General features: G+C 35.3%; 1 protein-coding gene across 1 annotated transcript in view; it reads left to right on the top strand.

The window, feature by feature from the left end:
* Positions 1–18,672, top strand: part of MTREX (Mtr4 exosome RNA helicase) — a gene marked incomplete at its 5' end in the record, with an annotated part of 125,075 nt that overhangs the window by 42,136 nt on the left and 64,267 nt on the right. The window contains 9 exons of the mRNA XM_079703248.1: positions 252–376; positions 1,689–1,787; positions 2,189–2,291; positions 3,749–3,880; positions 5,192–5,271; positions 7,113–7,223; positions 8,773–8,874; positions 10,760–10,885; positions 15,102–15,252. Of these exons, the coding sequence (XP_079559374.1) occupies positions 252–376; positions 1,689–1,787; positions 2,189–2,291; positions 3,749–3,880; positions 5,192–5,271; positions 7,113–7,223; positions 8,773–8,874; positions 10,760–10,885; positions 15,102–15,252 (1,029 nt within the window). The remainder of the gene's footprint in view (positions 1–251; positions 377–1,688; positions 1,788–2,188; positions 2,292–3,748; positions 3,881–5,191; positions 5,272–7,112; positions 7,224–8,772; positions 8,875–10,759; positions 10,886–15,101; positions 15,253–18,672) is intronic.

Here is an 18,672-nt window from a genome sequence, read left to right as displayed (position 1 = left end):
TTAGGCTGTTAGAACAGCATTCAGTTTGGCACTGCTTTTTGCAGGCTGTTATTTCAGAGTACATTGTGTTCATGGTGGTTTAGTCTACTAACTTTCTACTAAATGAATTCATGGTTAGAACAAAAGTAGTTTACAGTAAGGGTCTGTGGCTAAAAATATCCTTGTGCAACATGGTCTGTATTTCTAATTATTGAGCTTGAGAGAAAATAATAAAGTGACATTGAATTCCAAGGTGTATTTGTATTTTTCAGAGCGTGGTGTCGTATGGGAAGAAACTATTATTTTGCTTCCTGATAATGTTCACTATGTCTTTCTTTCGGCTACTATTCCAAATGCCCGGCAGTTTGCTGAATGGATTTGCCACTTACATAAACAGGTATTTTCTTTCCCTTTTTTGATGTTTTCAATATTTAAAATGTTACAAGTTGGCCTTACTATATCCTGTACTTTGTTCCTGATGCTGCCTAGAATAAAGAAGACATTGTAATGTGAAACTACTTTTTAAATCAAGCAAGCTTATCAAAATCAACCGACTAATTTTTTTTTTTTTTTTTTTTTTTTTGGTACGCGGGCCTCTCACTGTTGTGGCCTCTCCCGTTGTGGAGCACAGGCTCCAGACGCGCAGGCTCAGCGGCCATGGCTCACAGGCCCAGCCGCTCCGCGGCATGTGGGATCTTCCCAGACCGGGGCACGAACCCGCGTCCCCTGCATCGGCAGGCGGACTCTCAACCACTGCGCCACCAGGGAAGCCCCCGACTAATTTTTTTATAAGTGTGAATTTTCTGAGTCCCATCTCAAACCCAATACATCAAAATCTCTGGAAGTAGGATCTTGGGTTTTGAAATCTTTAACTTTTAAACACTCCCAAATTGATCACGATGACCTGCCAGGTTTGGAAACTATCTGTTCGTACAATGAACCACGAGTACACAGAGAATTTTCTCTAAGACCTCGGTACTGGGAAAAAGCTGGGCATTTCCTGAGAGTGTGATTTGATTGTTTTCATGTGAATGCAGACTTTTTACTGACTGTATTTCCTTTTTGCTTTTCTAGTCTAATTTTAGCAGCATTAAAGGACCTTATAACAAGCTTTTGTTCATGTGTACTAAATTTATTCTTGGTTTTATTTTTCTGCCCTTATTTTTCCTTTATACCAGAATGCTGACAAATTTTTTTTTTATCCATTTATAAGCTCTCTAATGGTATTTTTGTAACATCCATGTTGCTTCTGTAGGATAGAAACACAGTGGATCTTCTGGAGGAGTTAGATCAACCTGCTGTTTTAGTAAGGCTTTGAAAAGTCTCTGGGCTAGAAAAGTTCCATTTTACCTCAGGGAGCGTTCTGTGTCACCATTACTGCTGCTACGGAGAAATTGAAGTCTTCTTTAATTATGACATCACAGGTCTAGGGTATGGATCCAAGATCATATGGAAACTCAAATCATGTATTGATATTTATCCCTGATTAGGGAATTAGTAAAATTGAACAGATGGTAGTATAATTTGATAGACCTCATTTTTCCCCATTTTTCTCTTCCTGACTTAAGGGTTTTTTTAAAAAACTTTTTCCTTTTTGAAATGTTGAATTCAAAAGTTTGTCTCCTTAAGGTGTTTTAGGTAGGTCATATACATGGTATTATTTTGAAGAAATAAAATATATGGTTAATTAGTTTTCTTTGTTTTTACAGCCTTGTCATGTAATTTACACAGATTATCGGCCTACTCCATTACAGCACTACATTTTTCCAGCAGGGGGAGATGGTCTGCACCTTGTGGTTGATGAAAATGTAAGGGAGTAATTATAATTCTTATATCTATAATATCATACTTTGCTGTTTATACCCATTTTTCTTTAAACTAGAGAAGAATGGCAGAAATCCGTTTTTTTTCTTAAGTAGTTTTGTGGTCCAGAGTTATTGTTGGTTTTTTGTGTGTGTATGTTTATGTCAAAAATTATATTTAAGACTCGTATTTTTTAATGCATGGATTAGATTTCCTTCCTTTTCCAGTATTTTTTAAATGCCTTGAGAATAAGGGGCTCTGGACATGTTTTAGATATCTTATGTTTTGCTTTTCCCAGTTATTATATTAAATTATTTATTATTTAAGGAGCTCTGTTTTGAGGTATGAAAAAATATTTGCATTATGATTAGGTATTAAGTTACACAGAAAAATTTTGTGATTCCAGGGTGACTTCAGAGAAGATAATTTTAATACTGCGATGCAGGTACTTCGAGATGCTGGTGATTTGGCAAAAGGAGATCAGAAGGGGAGAAAAGGAGGAACAAAAGGTGATTTGGAACTTTGTTTTAAGAGAATTTTACATGTAAATTGTATTTTCAGGTTACATTTTTTGGGGTTTTTTTATTTAACTTTTTTCCCCTCGGGGCTGTATAAAGAGCTAGATAGTGTATGATAAAATTGGATGAATAAAGGTTTAATCTCTTTTTCCTCTATGACATTTACTGAGATATAGTTCATATACAATTCACCCATTAAAGTATACAATTCAACAGTTATTAGTACATTCACAGAATTATGCAGCCGTCACCACAGTTTTTTTATTGAGATTACAATTCACATATCATAGAAGTCACCATTTTTAAGGGTACAATTAAGTGGATTTTAGTATATTCACAAAATTATGCAACTACTATCTAATTCTAGAACATTTTCATTAACTCAACAAGAAACCCCATACCCATTATCAGTCATTCTTCATTTACTCCCAACCTCTTCCCCACCACCCCTCAGCCTTAGGCAATCACTAATCTACTTTCTATTTCTATTTTCCTTTTCTAGAAATTTCATATAAATGGAATCATGATATATGTGGTGTTTTGCAACTTAGCTTGTTTTCAGGGTTCATCTATGTTATAGCGTACGTCAGTACTTCATTCTTTTTTATGGTTAAATAACATTCCATTGTATGATTTTACCACATTTTATGTATTCATTCTTCAGTTGATGAACAGTTAGGTTGTTTTCAACTTTTTGATTGTTGTGATTAATGCTGCTGTAAACATTTGTGTACTACCAGTTTTTGTGTGAACGTGTTTTCTTTTCTCATGAGAATATACCTAGTGCGATTGCTGAGTCATATGATAATTCTATGTTTAACCTTTTCAGTAACTGCCAAGTTATTTTCCATAGTGTCTGCCCCATTATACATTGTCATCAGAAGGATATGAGGTATCCATTTCCTCCACATCCTTGCCAGTACTTTAATGTAGCCTGTCTATTTGATTATAGTCATCCTAGTATGTATGAAGTCATATCTCAGTGTGGTTTTTATTTACATTTCTCTGTTGGCTAATGAAGATCCTGTGCTTACTGGCCATTTGTTTATCTTTGGAAAAATATTCAAATCCTTGGCCCATTCAAAAATTACATTGTCTTTTTGTTGTTTAGTTGTAAGGATTCTTTTATACTCTAGATACTAGACCTTTATTAGATATCTGATTTGTAAATATTTTTTTCCATTCTGTGAGTTAGGGTTATCTTTATTATTGTTGTCTGTTGAAGTACAAAAGTTTTAAATTTTGGTGAAATCCAGTTTATCAGGGTTTTTTTTTCTTTTGTGGCTTATGCTTTTGGTATCATATCTAAGAGTGCTTTGCCTAACCCAGCATCATGAAGGTTTACTCCTGTATATTTTTTAAGAGTTTTGTAGTTTTAGATTTTACATTTAAGTCTTTAATCCATTTTGAGTTAATTTTTGGATATGGTTTATGTACCTATTTTGCAGGACCATCAAATGTGTTCAAGATTGTGAAGATGATTATGGAAAGAAACTTTCAACCTGTAATTATTTTCAGTTTTAGTAAGAAAGATTGTGAAGCCTATGCACTTCAAATGACCAAATTAGATTTCAACACAGGTACTATATAATTTCAGTATAGTTTTAATGTTACGTGAAAACTAGTGTAAATATATTTCTGGTAAGACATTTTTGTGTATTGCTAGAATTTGCAGTTCACCTTACTGTTACAGCAGTAATTACATCACATTTGTAAAAACTTTAAGGCCCTCAATTTATCATTTCTTTTCCTTCTGTCTTCTTTTATTGGAAGGTAAGTATAATACATTGTTCTATATAAAACCCAAAGGCCCCTAGTAAGAAATATTAGACTCATACCTTCTTATACTTCATTGCCATAGCTCTTTGGTTATTGTGGTTTTCTGTCTGATTACTTAAGGTTAGTCTCTTGGTCAGACTACCTTCTGTTACGTTTCATTCTTCTAGAAATCCAAACTGGGAAGACCTGCCCCTGTACCTAACTGTGGTATAATTTTTGAATAAAGTAAAATAACTTCTAGCAAATGAATATATTATTCTCATTTATTAACTGTAAATGTAACCATTTAAAAGTCACACAGCTAGATAGTAGCATAGCCTAGGCAAAAATTGCAGCATGCCAAATAGCAACCCAGTTGTCATTCATTTCAGCCTTTTACATATCTGATCCTGTGCAGTGAGAAGTAAATAATATATTCAGTCATGCAGAATCAAATTTCAGTCGTCTTGTTTTCTTTATCAAGGCACAGAACTAATCCCATGATTTTAAAGCTAATTTTTACTTTTCCATGGGTAAAAAATAACAAATGACAGATAACCCATATACCCTCCTAAAGCCAATAATATTTTTTTTTTTTTGACTGAGTGAATTGCTCTACTTAGAAATGTTTTCTTATAACTACCAGTGCTGTATGTGCTTGATGTTGCAAGGTTATATATTGATAAAGTCAAATATTTATTGACAAATAGTCACTTTATAAGCAGGCAGTGTAATGGTTAAGAGCATAGGCTTTGGAATTGCTGATGTAACAGTTAATACCAATGCCCATTATTTGCTCAATGCCTTACTTTCCTTAATAGTGAGCAATAATAATCCCTGTGTCCTGTAATTTTTTGACTTAAATATTGCATGTAGATACCTAGCGTAATTACTGTTACTGCTTTTATAAGATAGTACTTTTATTCATGGACTAACTCTGCTTGATCTGTTTTGAAAGGCAATGAATTTTATTAAATAATTATGTAGAAAATTTGATCTACTTTACCTTCTGCCTATCTAAAATCATGAGTCTTTACTTTTACTCTTTATAGACTCTTATTCTTTGCATTGTGTGAAATTTGTTATCACTGACTCATTTAGATACTTACATACCTTTGGGTTTTCTCTCTTAGATGAAGAAAAGAAGATGGTTGAAGAAGTATTCAGTAACGCAATTGACTGCTTGTCAGATGAAGATAAAAAGCTCCCTCAGGTGTGTGTTTAATGTCATTAAGTAGACTGTGGCTATTAACAGATAGTATATATTCACTTTGTATTTCCTGGATTTGTTACTATATTATATATCGCACTGTTTGCACACTGCAGTAAATATGTTGCATTGTGCACTGAAATGATACCTTGATTCTTTTTTTTTTGCGGTATGTGGGCCTCTCACTGTTGTGGCCTCTCCCGTTGCGGAGCACAGGCTCCGGACGCACAGGCCCAGCGGCCATGGCTCACGGGCCCAGCCGCTCCGCGGCATGTGGGATCTTCCCAGACCGGGGCACGAACCCGTTTCCCCTACATCGGCAGGCGGACTCTCAACCACTGCGCCACCAGGGAAGCCCCGATACCTTGATTCTTATTTTGAACTTCTAAGAAGGTGACAAAAGGAAACATTTGCTGCCTTGAAGAAACTTTTCTCTGAAAGCTAGCATGATCTGGAAATTACTGCTTCTGTTCCTAATACTACAAAATTTTTAATGCTGATTTTAAGTCAGTGAATTTCTTAATTCATAAGGCTACCAGACAAAACAATAGAGAAAACCTAAGTTTAGTGAGAAATTTGATTTCTACTTTGCTTTAATTAATTAAAGTGGTTTTTTCTTTTGACTATTAGAATTGCCTTAGGAGTTCTAAAATATACTGATGCCTTGTTGCCACTCCAGAGATTCTGATGTAATTGTCTGGTGTGTGTCCTGATCATTAGAATCTTTCAGAAACTCCCCTGGTTGTTCTAATGTGCATCCGAAACTGAGAACTAATGCTTTAGCCCAGCCTAATACTATATGAAAGTTTTATTTTGTGAAAAGAAAAATTGGAGGGGCATACTCTGCTTACAGATGATTGCTTTGATTTGTGTGGGATTTATGATAAGACTGCAATTGCATGTTTCTTTGTATTTAAAATGATATTTAATTTATGAAATCTTACTGTAATTTTTCTTTCCAGCTGAATTATTAGTATCTAAGAGCTTGAGCCATGTCTTTATACATACTTGTTATCCTAGCACACTTCTAATAGTAAAATTTAATGGAATTTAATAGTGTTAATGAGAATGAACTCTTCAGTAATTCATTTGTTTTTAGATAAAGTACATATTTATATTAAATATGCTTTATAGTTATTTATTTTCTTTTGGTTTGAGTTGGCCAGTATTTTTTTTTTTAATTTATTTATTTTGGCTGCATTGGGTCTTATTGCTGTGCACAGGTCTTCTCTAGTTGTGCCGAGTGGGTGCTCCTCTTCATTGTGGTGCATGGGCTTCTCACTGCGGTGGCCTCTCTTATTGTGGAGCACGAGCTCTAGGCGAGCGGGCTCACTAGTTGTGGCTCCCGGGCTTTAGAACGCAGGCTCAGTAATTGTGGCTCACGGGCCCAGTTGCTCCACAGCATGTGGGATCTTCCTGCACCAGGGCTTGAACCCGTGTCCCCTGCATTGGCAGGCGGATTCTTAACTACTGTGCCACCAGGGAACTCCTGGTGGTATTTTTTAAGTTCATTTCATGCAGATGCAAACTTTGCTATCATAACCTTTAATTTTTTTAGAGGAGATGAAGTAATACTGGAAAATTTGAATGAGGAAGCAAAACATTTATAAAGTTTATTTAAACATGCCTTTCCTATTAAAGCTAGGACAGAATTATATTGTGTTTTAAGTTTAATAATTTGTGGGAATATGGGTTTGGTTTCTAGTTTTTCTGGAAAAGTTATATAAAATTTCTTTAAACAGCATTCTTTCTTGATTACCCATTTTTCTTAATTTTGTTAGTTTCACATTTTAAAAGTTCTTTTCCTCACATCTTTTTAAAAATAAAATTGAATCCAATCGTAGGTTGAACATGTACTTCCTCTTTTGAAGAGGGGCATTGGTATTCACCATGGTGGTTTACTTCCTATTTTGAAAGAAACTATAGAAATTCTCTTTTCTGAAGGATTGATAAAGGTATGATTTTATTTTATTTATTATGCCCTAAAATTGTGTTGTGTGAGCAATTTGAAAGTTATCAAGAACACTGTTTGTAGGCAACTTTTTTTTTAATTGTTATTTTTTAAGTAAGTCGAATGGAATGGCTTAGGTAATGAACTTATTTTTGTATACAGTGTTATACTTCATAAATTTTAGACTGTAGGTAAAAGTCATTTGTTTCTTTTCCTAGTCTTAAAGTAAGAAATGGTATCATTACTGAATACAGTTTAGAATTTTCCAGAAGGTGCTGTTTAATTTTCAGACCTGAAGTTGATACTGTAAGTGGACTCCATTCTGTATACAGATTAAAAGGACTAGTTTAGAAAAGACAAGGAGAATTGCTGTTTAGACTTATGAAAGAGTTTTTAGGATGTTCTCCTTTAAACCAAAGAGAGTCTAATTTAATTTTTAATATTATGTCGATGTCTGTACCCAGTAATGGGATGTTGAAAATGGGAAACAACTCCAAAATATAGTTGTAAGCCTTTATATGACTCATAAATTATTTTATGTTTAAAAATCAGATTAGAGATTTGTCCTGAGAACTTCAGCACTAACTAGGATATTTAAAAGAAATTTACTCACCCTAAAGACCATACTTTAGGATTTTAGATAAAGAATTGGTCACTATTTGTACCTGGGTCCTGGTAAGGCCCTGTTGATGTCCTCATATAGATTTCATGTTTTGTTGAGACCCATTTTAAAGAATCTTTTAAGTGATACTTGTGGATTGTAGAATTCAAATAGAATAACTGTACATAAAGTGAAAAATTAAAGACCACCATTGCCCTTCACTTCCTAGAAATATCCACTAGGATACATACAAATAACATTTGATTTAATTTGTAAACAAAAGTGATTATATTACCCATGTTATTCAATTTCATCATATGCGTTGCTATTCATTCTTTTTAACGGATGAATAACATTCTGTTAAGTTGATGAAATAAAGTGTTTTTATATTGTTATCAATTGATGAAAATTTAGATTATTTAATACAGTACTTCAATGACTTAACTTGTACACATACCTTTGTGTGCTCTTTGGTAAAGTCTTAGATGTGAACATAAAGTGCCGCTGATTTTGATCTCCCCTCAGAGATTTTAAAGGTGTCTCTAAAAACACTGCATCATCAATGAAGAAACCAGGAAATGTGACTGTGTTTAGAAAAATATTCTCCAGCCTAATAATGCTTTGTCCATTAGACCAGTAGTAGTCTCTCCAAGTTACCACCACTGGAGTTACAGAAAGAAAGACTATTTTCCCTGAATTAAAAAATTTCTGGGATGCAAGGGACATTAAATATTATAATATAAATTTACTATAATATACATAATTATATGTAATTTTAATTATTTTGTATACAAAATACTGAAATACACCTGGGATAGCATGTCTTATTTTTGTACAATTTCATTAACAGCTAATTTTTAAAATTAATGATTTATTTATACTTGAGTAATCTATTAACGAAACTAGTTTTTCAGTTTAAAATATGTGTTTAATTGTATATTTATTCATTTAGGCCTTATTTGCCACTGAGACTTTTGCTATGGGGATTAACATGCCAGCTAGAACTGTTTTATTTACAAACGCCCGAAAATTTGATGGGAAGGATTTCCGATGGGTAAGTAAAATAATTTATATATTGAAATAACTTTTAGCTTCAGTTGTTTTACCTAAGATGATTTTGGCTCATGTAGTCTTTGAGTTTTTCAGTTCTAAATACTTTAAAACTTGTACCTGAGTGAATATGAGAAGTTCATCAAAGTTTAATTTCAGATCCTTTATATTTCTATCCTTTAGCCAAAAACAAAAACCAAAAACTACTTTAGGTGAAAGAGTTTGGTGATGAGGGATAGGTGTGCAAATGAGTCATGAATGCTTTAATGCATTTAAAATATGTCTAGAATTTTTATTTCTTCAAATTTTAAGTTATTTAAAGCACCTCTACTATAGTGGCTACAGTTGTAGCTCACTGTTTTACTCTTTAGGTTTAAAATAGAGATTTTTTTTTTTAACAGGTTTGCACATATGTCTTTCCTAAGGCAAAAGTTGGGATCATGAGTGAAATGGTGAATTGGAGTAAAAATAAATCCTTAATCCAGAAGCAAGTAATCGCTTCTTACCAAACTTAAACTATGGGCCTAGAGCTATGGTAGATACTGAGGATGCTAAATTTAAAGCAAAACCAAACTAATCCCTACTGTGAAGAGACTTAGTGCAGGTGGAAGTTTATTTTATGGGCTCTGAGAAGTATGTGTAGGAAGAATAGAACACAAGAAAAGAAGTCACTTGTATATAAGTGGTCAGGGAGGCGTCATAGAGAAGGCCTCTATGTTTTTAGAAGGGCTCAAAGTTTTGAGAAGGCCTGAAAAACTTTCTGTAACTTGTGACTTTTTTAAGTCAAAAGAAGACTATTTCATGTAGAATATAATTTTTAATTGCAAAGTGGATAAAGTCTTCCATATGTTTTATATTTTAAGTTAATGTAAATTTTAAAATTCTTCATCATCAGTTTAAAATTACTTAATTCTTTGAATAAAACTGATGCTACAAGAAAATAAATAAGTTTTTCATGACTTTACATGCTCCTTGGCATCCAGTGGACCCCAGGGAAGGGTATGTAGTAAAGTGGGCAATTGAATTTAAGAAAACAACCATTTCTTGATGATTCAAGATCCTAATTATGAAATCTAAAAATCATAATGTGTCAAAATGTAACGATGCCCTTGAGTGCTGTTGAGATTTTATTGGACTGCCTTTTTGAAATGTTCTTTTCTGATCTTTAAGGTTGGTCCCAGGTCGTTAGGTCTGTTTTTGATGCTATCAGTAATATGCTTTCTAGTAGCACAGTGGTTTGTAACTCTTCTTGAGTCAAACATTTTTGGAGAGTCCGAACATGCTGGACCCTTTCTACAGAAGAAAAGTATACATGTACTTATAGGTAAAACTTTGCCCAGTGTTCAGGTGGTTCAGTTTTACCCTGAAAGACTATGCATGGGAGGCTTACTAACCCTTCTCCCTTAGGTGGTTCTTAGTGATGAACGGACTCTTCCGAATGCCAAGGACATACAGTGAGAAAATAGAAATTGTGCTTTTTGTATGTGTTGATTTTTATATTAATCTCATTTGGAAATTAAGAAAATTTGTTATGATCCAGACAGAATTGGTATTTAATAGAGTTTGGGTCATTGTTTGCTTTCTTAAACTTTCCTGTTTTCCAGAATATCTAGTTCAAAGATATTTTTTATGCCAGTGAATTAGCCAGTATTTCTCTATAGCTATTTGATCATTTTGGATCTAAAATTTAGTTTTGCAACATTATTCTTAAGTGTTTTGCATTTTTATCTTTTTACTTAAACTTTCCTAAAAGTTCATGCTTTTAATCTTGTCTCCTGTCATGGAATGTGTAGCTTGTGCTTGTGAACTTTATGATAAGAATAATTTTAAGAATATGTTTTTCACCAGGTTTTCTCCTAAACTTTGCATTTTTAATTACATTCATTCAGATTTCCTCTGGTGAATACATTCAGATGTCTGGTCGTGCTGGAAGGAGGGGAATGGATGACAGAGGAATTGTAATTCTTATGGTAGATGAAAAGATGAGCCCAACAATTGGAAAACAACTACTTAAGGTAACAAGTTAAGCTTCTGTGCCTTCACCAGGAATTTGAGAAACATATTTCAGGACCACATTGAAATTAATTGTGTCAGTTCAAATACCTCTCTTGAGTAGATGAGTTAATTTACTAAACTATCTGGGCTTTTTCTGGAAGGTGGAAGAGGGTAACTGCTCAAATTGCTGATACTTTGTACCCTACTTTCTGTTCTAATAGGAAAAGAGCAAGTGGTGCAGTGGAGGGGATGGAGATCTGCAGAGGGCAGAAATATTTACTTTGCCCTCCAAATTTGAGATACCTCTATATCTGCCCGCTCCACTGCACAAATCGCTTCTCACCTATCAGCACAGGAAGTAGGGCAGATATTATCAGTATCGTGCACAGTTATCTTCCTATACCTTTGCAAGCCTAGATAGCTTAATAAATTAATTCTACAATCTACCATTCTGATTCATCCTGTTGAGAGATTATAATATCCCAATAATAAAGTTAAATTTATAAGCTTTATTTCAAATTAACCTGTTCATTCTGCTTGCTTAGTATTTGTGTTTTGGATTGTCTAAGATTTTTGTTTTATTTTGAAGAGCTTCCCAAGGAAGTTTGACCTGCCTGATTGCTTTCCTTCTCCTTCTCCTTCTCCGTGTATTGATAGTAAGGAATTATTAAGCATATCCATAGAGAACACTGTCAATAAGATAGGAAACTTAACATGAATTAAAATATAAAATTAAGTGCCAGCTGATTAGCTACTTAAAATAAATCTTCAAAACATGTTAAGACATACATAGGTCAATATCTCTGAAATATACTGTGTTCAACTTCTAAGACTTAGGAACTGCATGGAGAATTTGAGATATGGTTGTAGGAAGCCTGGTATGTTGAAGGAAAATTAGGTAAAGTTCTTTTTTCTTTTTTTTTTTTTTTTAATGTTTTTATATGAGTAAAGACAAAGCTTATCTGTACATATTCATAGTGATCGTATGGTGTCTTATTTTCAGTTCTAAAGATTAACACTTGGAAACCCATCTTTAAGTGTCCATATAACTTTAATTCTTTGTGTAAGGAAAATGGTCAAGACTGAAAATTTGTGTTATTCTTTTCTTTAAATTTTGTCACATATAATAAACACTATTTTTCTTACCTCGTACTCTGTGTATGGAAATAATTGAGTCAGGAGGTAATATTTTAATGGCAGCATCTGGTTCCTTTAGTACAGATTTTTTCATTCCATTTACTTGATATCTCTAGATTTGTTACCCTGTAAGTGTAAATTTCTATTGTCTTTCATTTCATTTAAAAAAAGAGTTTTTAAATTTTATTGTGCAAAGAACATTTAACATGAGATCTACCCTCTTTTTTTTTTTAATTTTTATTTTTTAATTTTTTATTTTTTTGCTGTACGTGGGCCTCTCACTGTTGTGGCTTCTCCCGTTGCGGAGCACAGGCTCCGGACGCGCAGGCTCAACGGCCATGGCTCACGGGCCCAACCGCTCCGCGGCATGTGGGATCTTGCCAGACCGGGGCACGAACCCGTGTCCCCTGCATCGGCAGGCGGACTCTCAACCACTGCGCCACCAGGGAAGCCGAGATCTACCCTCTTAATAAATTATGTTGTAAAATATGTTGTTGTTGACTGTTGTATAGCAAATCTCTATTTATCTCACTTGACTGAAACTTGTTGCCATTTAATTAGTAACTTCCCAATTACTCCTCCTCTCAGTCTCTGACAACTACCATTCTACTCTTTAAGTCCATGAATTTGACTATTTTGGATACCTCATATAAGAGGAATTATGCAGGATTTGTCTTTCTGTAACTGGCATGTTTAATTTAGCATAATATCCTCAAAGTTCATCCATGTTGTTACATATTGCAGAATTTTCTTTAAGAGTAAATAGTATTCTGTGTAGTTACAGTCCTCCCTTGGTATTCTCAGGGGATTGGTTCCAAGACCCCCACGTATACTGAAATACCAAAATGAAAGGATGCTCATGTCTCTTACATAAATGGCACAGTATTTGCATATAACCTATGCACATCTTTCATATACTTAAATCATCTCTAGATTACTTATAGTATGGAATTGTAAATGCTATTTAAATAGCCGTAAATACAGTGTATATAGTTGCCTATGCTGCATGACACATTCAAGTTTTGCTTTTTGGAACTTTCTGCAATTTTTTTTCCCAAGTATTTTGCAAACCACAGTTCATTGAATCCTCAGATAGGGAACCCGAAGGCACTGGGGAACGGCTGTATAGCCATATTTTTTAGCATCAAATTAGGATACTGTAATACTGAAAGAAGGGACTATTAATAATTATATCAATATATCAGGCATAAGTTGGGGTTGTCCTGGGGTCACTTGGATACAATGTTAAAATGCTTTGTTGAGTTTAAGGTGATGGAGAATTCAGATAGGTGTATTCTACAGCAGTTTGAATATAGAAGCAGAGCTTGAGGTTGGAAATAAACATTTGCAATATTGAAGCCCCACATTTCTTAAAGGAGGTAATAGTAGAAAAGAAAAATAATAGAATAGTAAAAAGTTGGTCTGTTTGCAAAATTATGAAGTAGCTGAAGTTGTCTTTCATTCCTCTCTTCCCCAAGAATGTGATTTTCATACTAACTCCACATCTCCCTTTGGCCCTATTTTCAAGGAAAGTGGATAAAAATGAAGGTTTTAGGGACTTACTAACTAACCCCCTAGGGTAAATGGCTCTTGATTTTTCAGGAGTTAAGGAATAGCACCATTTGAGACTGTTGAAAGTTCTGCTTCTTCTCCTCATAAAATCCTATATTCATACATTTATAATTCTGAATGCAATAAGGCTGGCTTATAAACCTCAATTTAAAAGCCTCTGAATACCCTAACAGTATTTGTGTATTTTGCTATTTAAAGATTTGCATGTTTTGTGACACTTCTAAATATTTCAGCATGTATCACCCAAGAATTTGGTCATTCTCATTTGGGCACTACATAACCATTTTCAATCTTAGGAAGTATTTGCATTTAGAAAAAAGTATTCCTGGGCTTCCCTGGTGGTGCAGTGGTTAACAATCTGCCTGCCAGTGCAGGGTACATAGGTTTGAGCCCTGTTCCGGGAAGATCCCACATGCCATGGAGCAACTAAGCCCATGCGCCACAACTACTGAGCCTGCGCTCTAGAGCCTGCGAGCCACAACTGCTGAAGCCCATGCGCCTGCAGCCCGTGCTCCGCAACAAGAGAAGTCACCGCAATGAAAAGCCTGCTCACCGCAACGAAGAGTAGCCCCCGCTCCCCGCAACTAGAGAAAGCCCGTAAGCAGCAACAAAGACCCAACGTAGCCAAAAAAAAATATTAAAAAAAAAAGGAAGGAAGGAAGGAGGGAGGGAGGGAGAAGAAAAGAAAAGAGAAGAGAAAAGAAAACGTATTCCTGAAGAAACATTGAAAGAAAAGTTTAGATCTCAAGGAAGTATTTTGGACATAAACCTTGTTGCAAATTAAGGTCACACTATTGTAACTAGCCCTTCTTTGGTAACAGCCACAATTAGGAGGAGAAAGTGGAATTAGCAAAGTGTTGACAAAGACTGGTCTGTAAATTTTGGGGAAACACTTAGGCAGTTTTATGTCATTTCAGGAAGCTGAGAGTTTCAAAATAATTTTTTCTGAATATCATTCTGAAATAAATTTAGTGTGCTTATTAGCATAGGCTAGGTTATGCTGCAGTAACAAACCTAAATCTCAGTAACTTAAAGGTTTGTTTCTCTTTACTTCTTCATTGCACGTTTACAAAGGAGACTATGCTTATTATTGTTTAGGGATTCAAGCTGATAGAGAAACCACCATCTTGAACATTGGCAGTCACTGTGCCAGCAGGGAAAATGTAGCTTTTCACACCAGCAGTTAAATATTTGACCAGGAAGTGATACATCACTGAAACTTATTTGCCCTCCCCACTGAGGGCAAAATGTGTAATCCTGTCAAGTACCTAGAAGGCAGAGAGCTAAACATACTTGGCCAACAGTATTTTAACTACTACTGTCCTAGTTGGTGTTTTTTCCCCCCCTTCACTTTCCCAAAGATCAACTCTTTTATCACTTTGTATTGGTCATTTAAAGGAAAGAACTTAATACATTTCTGTAGTATTCCTTAGTGAAGGCTAAACTGTTAAGCAGTTCAGGAGGTTAAAAATACTTTTATGAATTTATTTTTAAAATCTACAACATTGACTTGTTTTTTTCTCTCAGGGCTCAGCTGATCCTCTAAATAGTGCTTTCCATTTGACCTACAACATGGTTTTGAACTTACTACGAGTAGAAGAAATAAATCCTGAGTACATGTTGGAAAAATCCTTCTACCAGTTTCAGCATTATAGAGCAATTCCAGGAGTAGTAGAGAGTAAGTATAAAATTACCATAATAGCCTCATTTAGCTAGGGTAGACCAAATAGCAAAATTATGGTGTTATTGACTGCTTTAGCCATTGGTTTTTTTCTGGTAAGCCAAATCATTGTAACCAACTAGAACATTTTAAAATGAAAGAAAACACTATCAGGACATAATTCTATGGTTAATTCAAATTTAGTATAATTTATTGTTACAGACATATCACATGATAATTCATATTCATGAATAATAATATTCAAAATTAATATAATGCTTTCTAAAGTCCAAAAAGTAAGTGTTCTATTGTAACTATGTTCAAGTAGAATTGTGTATTGTGAGTTGATCCTTATGCTAGAAGATCGTGGCTGATTATCATATAGAACTGATTAAAATCTAAAACAGAAGCAAAGATTTAAAACTCTGGTTTGGGTAAATCTTGTAAAAACAATGCATAGTTGTAAAGAAAAAACCCCCAAATTTGGCAAAAGGTACAAAGGAAATTTCAGACCATTTGTAATTTCACACAGACAGCCACAAAACCACTGCTAACACTTCGTGGTTCTTCCATCATTTTTATTTTTCATACATATTTTTCATATTTTTTTCAAAGTCGGGATTAACAATGTTTTGGTAATAACGATGTTATTATAGTTGATATCATTTGTTAAACATTTATCATATGCCTAGCCTTGTGTTAAATGCTTTACATTCACTAACTCACTGATTCTGGCTTTTTAAAATTTAATTTCAATTATTCTTTGAAAGTATGGTTTTTAATAACTGCATAATATTTCCATTTTATGAATGTACTATGATTTATTTAACAATAAAGGCAAATTTGAGATATCTTTCTATCACAAGTTGATAGGATACTACCACTCAATTTTATGCACTTGAAAGTAAATGAAGTGTAATAATATACCTTAAAAAAATGAAAAGGCTTGGAACATCCAAGTAACTTAAATTCTCATTTTTTTTTTTTACCCTTACCTGGATGACATCATAATTATTTCCTCTTAATTTCTTTGGTCTTAATTAAGAGAGCTTCTTCTTCATTACAAATTATAGAGCTGGAAGAAGCTTTGGCATCATTTTACAGACGTAAAAAAATAAGGCATAAGAGAACTTAAATCTGTATATAAGGTTAAACGTTTGATTGATGGCAGGTTTGACTTGGACTCCACTTCCTAACTAACCCATGCTGTTTTTATTAAAGTGTGGGTCATCCGTTTTTAATATAACAAGAATAGATATAGTAACTTCTCCGGCTGAAAAAGACAATGAAAAAAATTCTTGGGCTTCCCTGGTGGCGCAGTGGTTGAGAGTCCGCCTGCCGATGCAGGGAACACGGGTTCGTGCCCCGGTCTGGGAAGATCCCACATGCCGCGGAGCAGCTGGGCCCGTGAGCCATAGCTGCTGAGCCTGCGTGTCCGCAGCCTGTGCTCCACAACGGGAGAGGCCACAACACTGAGAGGCCTGCGTACTGCCAAAAAAAAAAAAAAAAGATTCTTAAGCTGGCTGATATTAAGACTTACCTTTGGACTTCCCTGGTGGTGCAGTGGATAACAATCTACCAGCCAGTGCAGGGGACACGGGTTCAATACCTGGTCCGGGAAGATCCCACATGCAATGGAGCAACTAAGCCCGTGCGCCACAACTACTGAAGCCCGTGTGCCTTGAGCCCATGCTCCACAACAAGAGAAGCCACCGCAATGAGAAGCCCGTGCACCGCAACAAAGAGTAGCCCCCGCTCGCCGCAATTGGAGAAAGCCTGTGCACAGCAACCAAGACCCAACACAGCCTTAGATAGATAGATAGATAAATAGATAAGATAGATAAGATAGATTAGATAGATAGGTAAATTTATATACACAAAAAGATGAGTCAGATTTTTTTTTTTTTTCCGGTACACGGGCCTCTCACTGTTGTGGCCTCTCCCGTTGCGGAGCACAGGCTCCAGACGCGCAGGCTCAGCGGCCATGGCTCATGGGCCCAGCCGCTCCGCGGCATGTGGGATCTTCCCAGACCGGGGCATGAACCCGTGTCCCCTGCATTGGCAGGCAGACTCTCAACCACTGCGCCACCAGGGAAGCGCATGATTCAGATTTTTTTTAAAAATTACTTTTTAAAACATTGAAGTATAGTTGATTTACAGTATTGTGTTGGTTTCAGGTGTACAGCAAAGTGATTTGGTTATACATATATATATGTATATATCTATGTTCCTTTTTAAAAATTCTTTTCCATTATAGTTTATTATAAAATATTGAATCTAGTGCTCTGTGCTGTACAGTAAAACCCTGTTTATCTAATTTATATATGGTAGTGTGCCTCTGTTAATCCCATACTCCCAATTTATCCCTCCCCCACCCTTCCCCTTTGGTAAAGTAAGTTACTCTTTAAACTTCACTTTCTATTATTCTTTTGTAATGCCATAGAAAATATCCCAGATACAGCAGGGGATGGAGGGAGAATTCTCCAAGTATTTTCCCATTTATTTAAAGCCCTTAGGACCTTTAGCTGGGCTCAAATTATTCAATATGACTTTGAACAAGGCTGCTACCCACACTGTGAGCTTAAACATTGCCACCAGGACTTCCCTGGTAGTCCAGTGGTTAATACTTCACCTTCCAGTGTAGGAGATGCGGGTTCACTCCCTAGTCAGGGAGCTAAGATCCCACATGCTAAGATCCCACATGCCTCAGGTTCAAAAACTCCAAAACATATAACAGAAGCAGTATTGTAACAAATTCAATAAAGACCTTAAAAATGGTTCACATAAAAAAAAATCTTAAAAAAAAAAAATTGCCACCATTTCTCCATCTCCTGTCCTGTGTCTCCCCAAGCCCCAACTGTTGTTGCTGTTGCTTTTAGTGTGGTTCTAACTGATTTTTTTTTTTTTTTTTGCTTGACAATGGTGTGTTAGTTTCTGCTTTATAACAAAATGAATCAGTTATACATAAAAATATGTTCCCATATCCCCTCCCTCTTGCGTCTCCCTCCCACCCTCCCTATCCCACCCCTCCGGCGGTCACAAAGCACCGAGCTGATCTCCCTGTGCTGTGTGGCTGCTTCCCACTAGCTATCTACCTTACGTTTGGTAGTGTATATATGTCCATGCCTCTCTCTCGCTTTGTTACAGCTTACCCTTCCCCCTCCCCATATCCTCAAGTCCATTCTCTAGTAGGTGTGTGTCTTTATTCCTGTTTTACCCCTAGGTTCTCCATGACATTTTTTTTCTTCTTAAATTCCATATATATGTGTTAGCATACCGTATTTGTCTTTCTCTTTCTGACTTCACTCTGTGTGACAGACTCTAGGTCTATCCACCTCATTACAAATAGCTCAGTTTCGTTTCTTTTTATGGCTGAGTAATATTCCATTGTATATATGTGCCACATCTTCTTTATCCATTCATCCGATGATGGACACT

The sequence above is a fragment of the Hyperoodon ampullatus genome (genome assembly GCF_949752795.1).
Source record: "Hyperoodon ampullatus genome assembly, chromosome: 4".
NCBI lineage: Eukaryota > Metazoa > Chordata > Mammalia > Artiodactyla > Ziphiidae > Hyperoodon > Hyperoodon ampullatus.
This window is presented reverse-complemented; position numbering and strand designations above follow the sequence as displayed.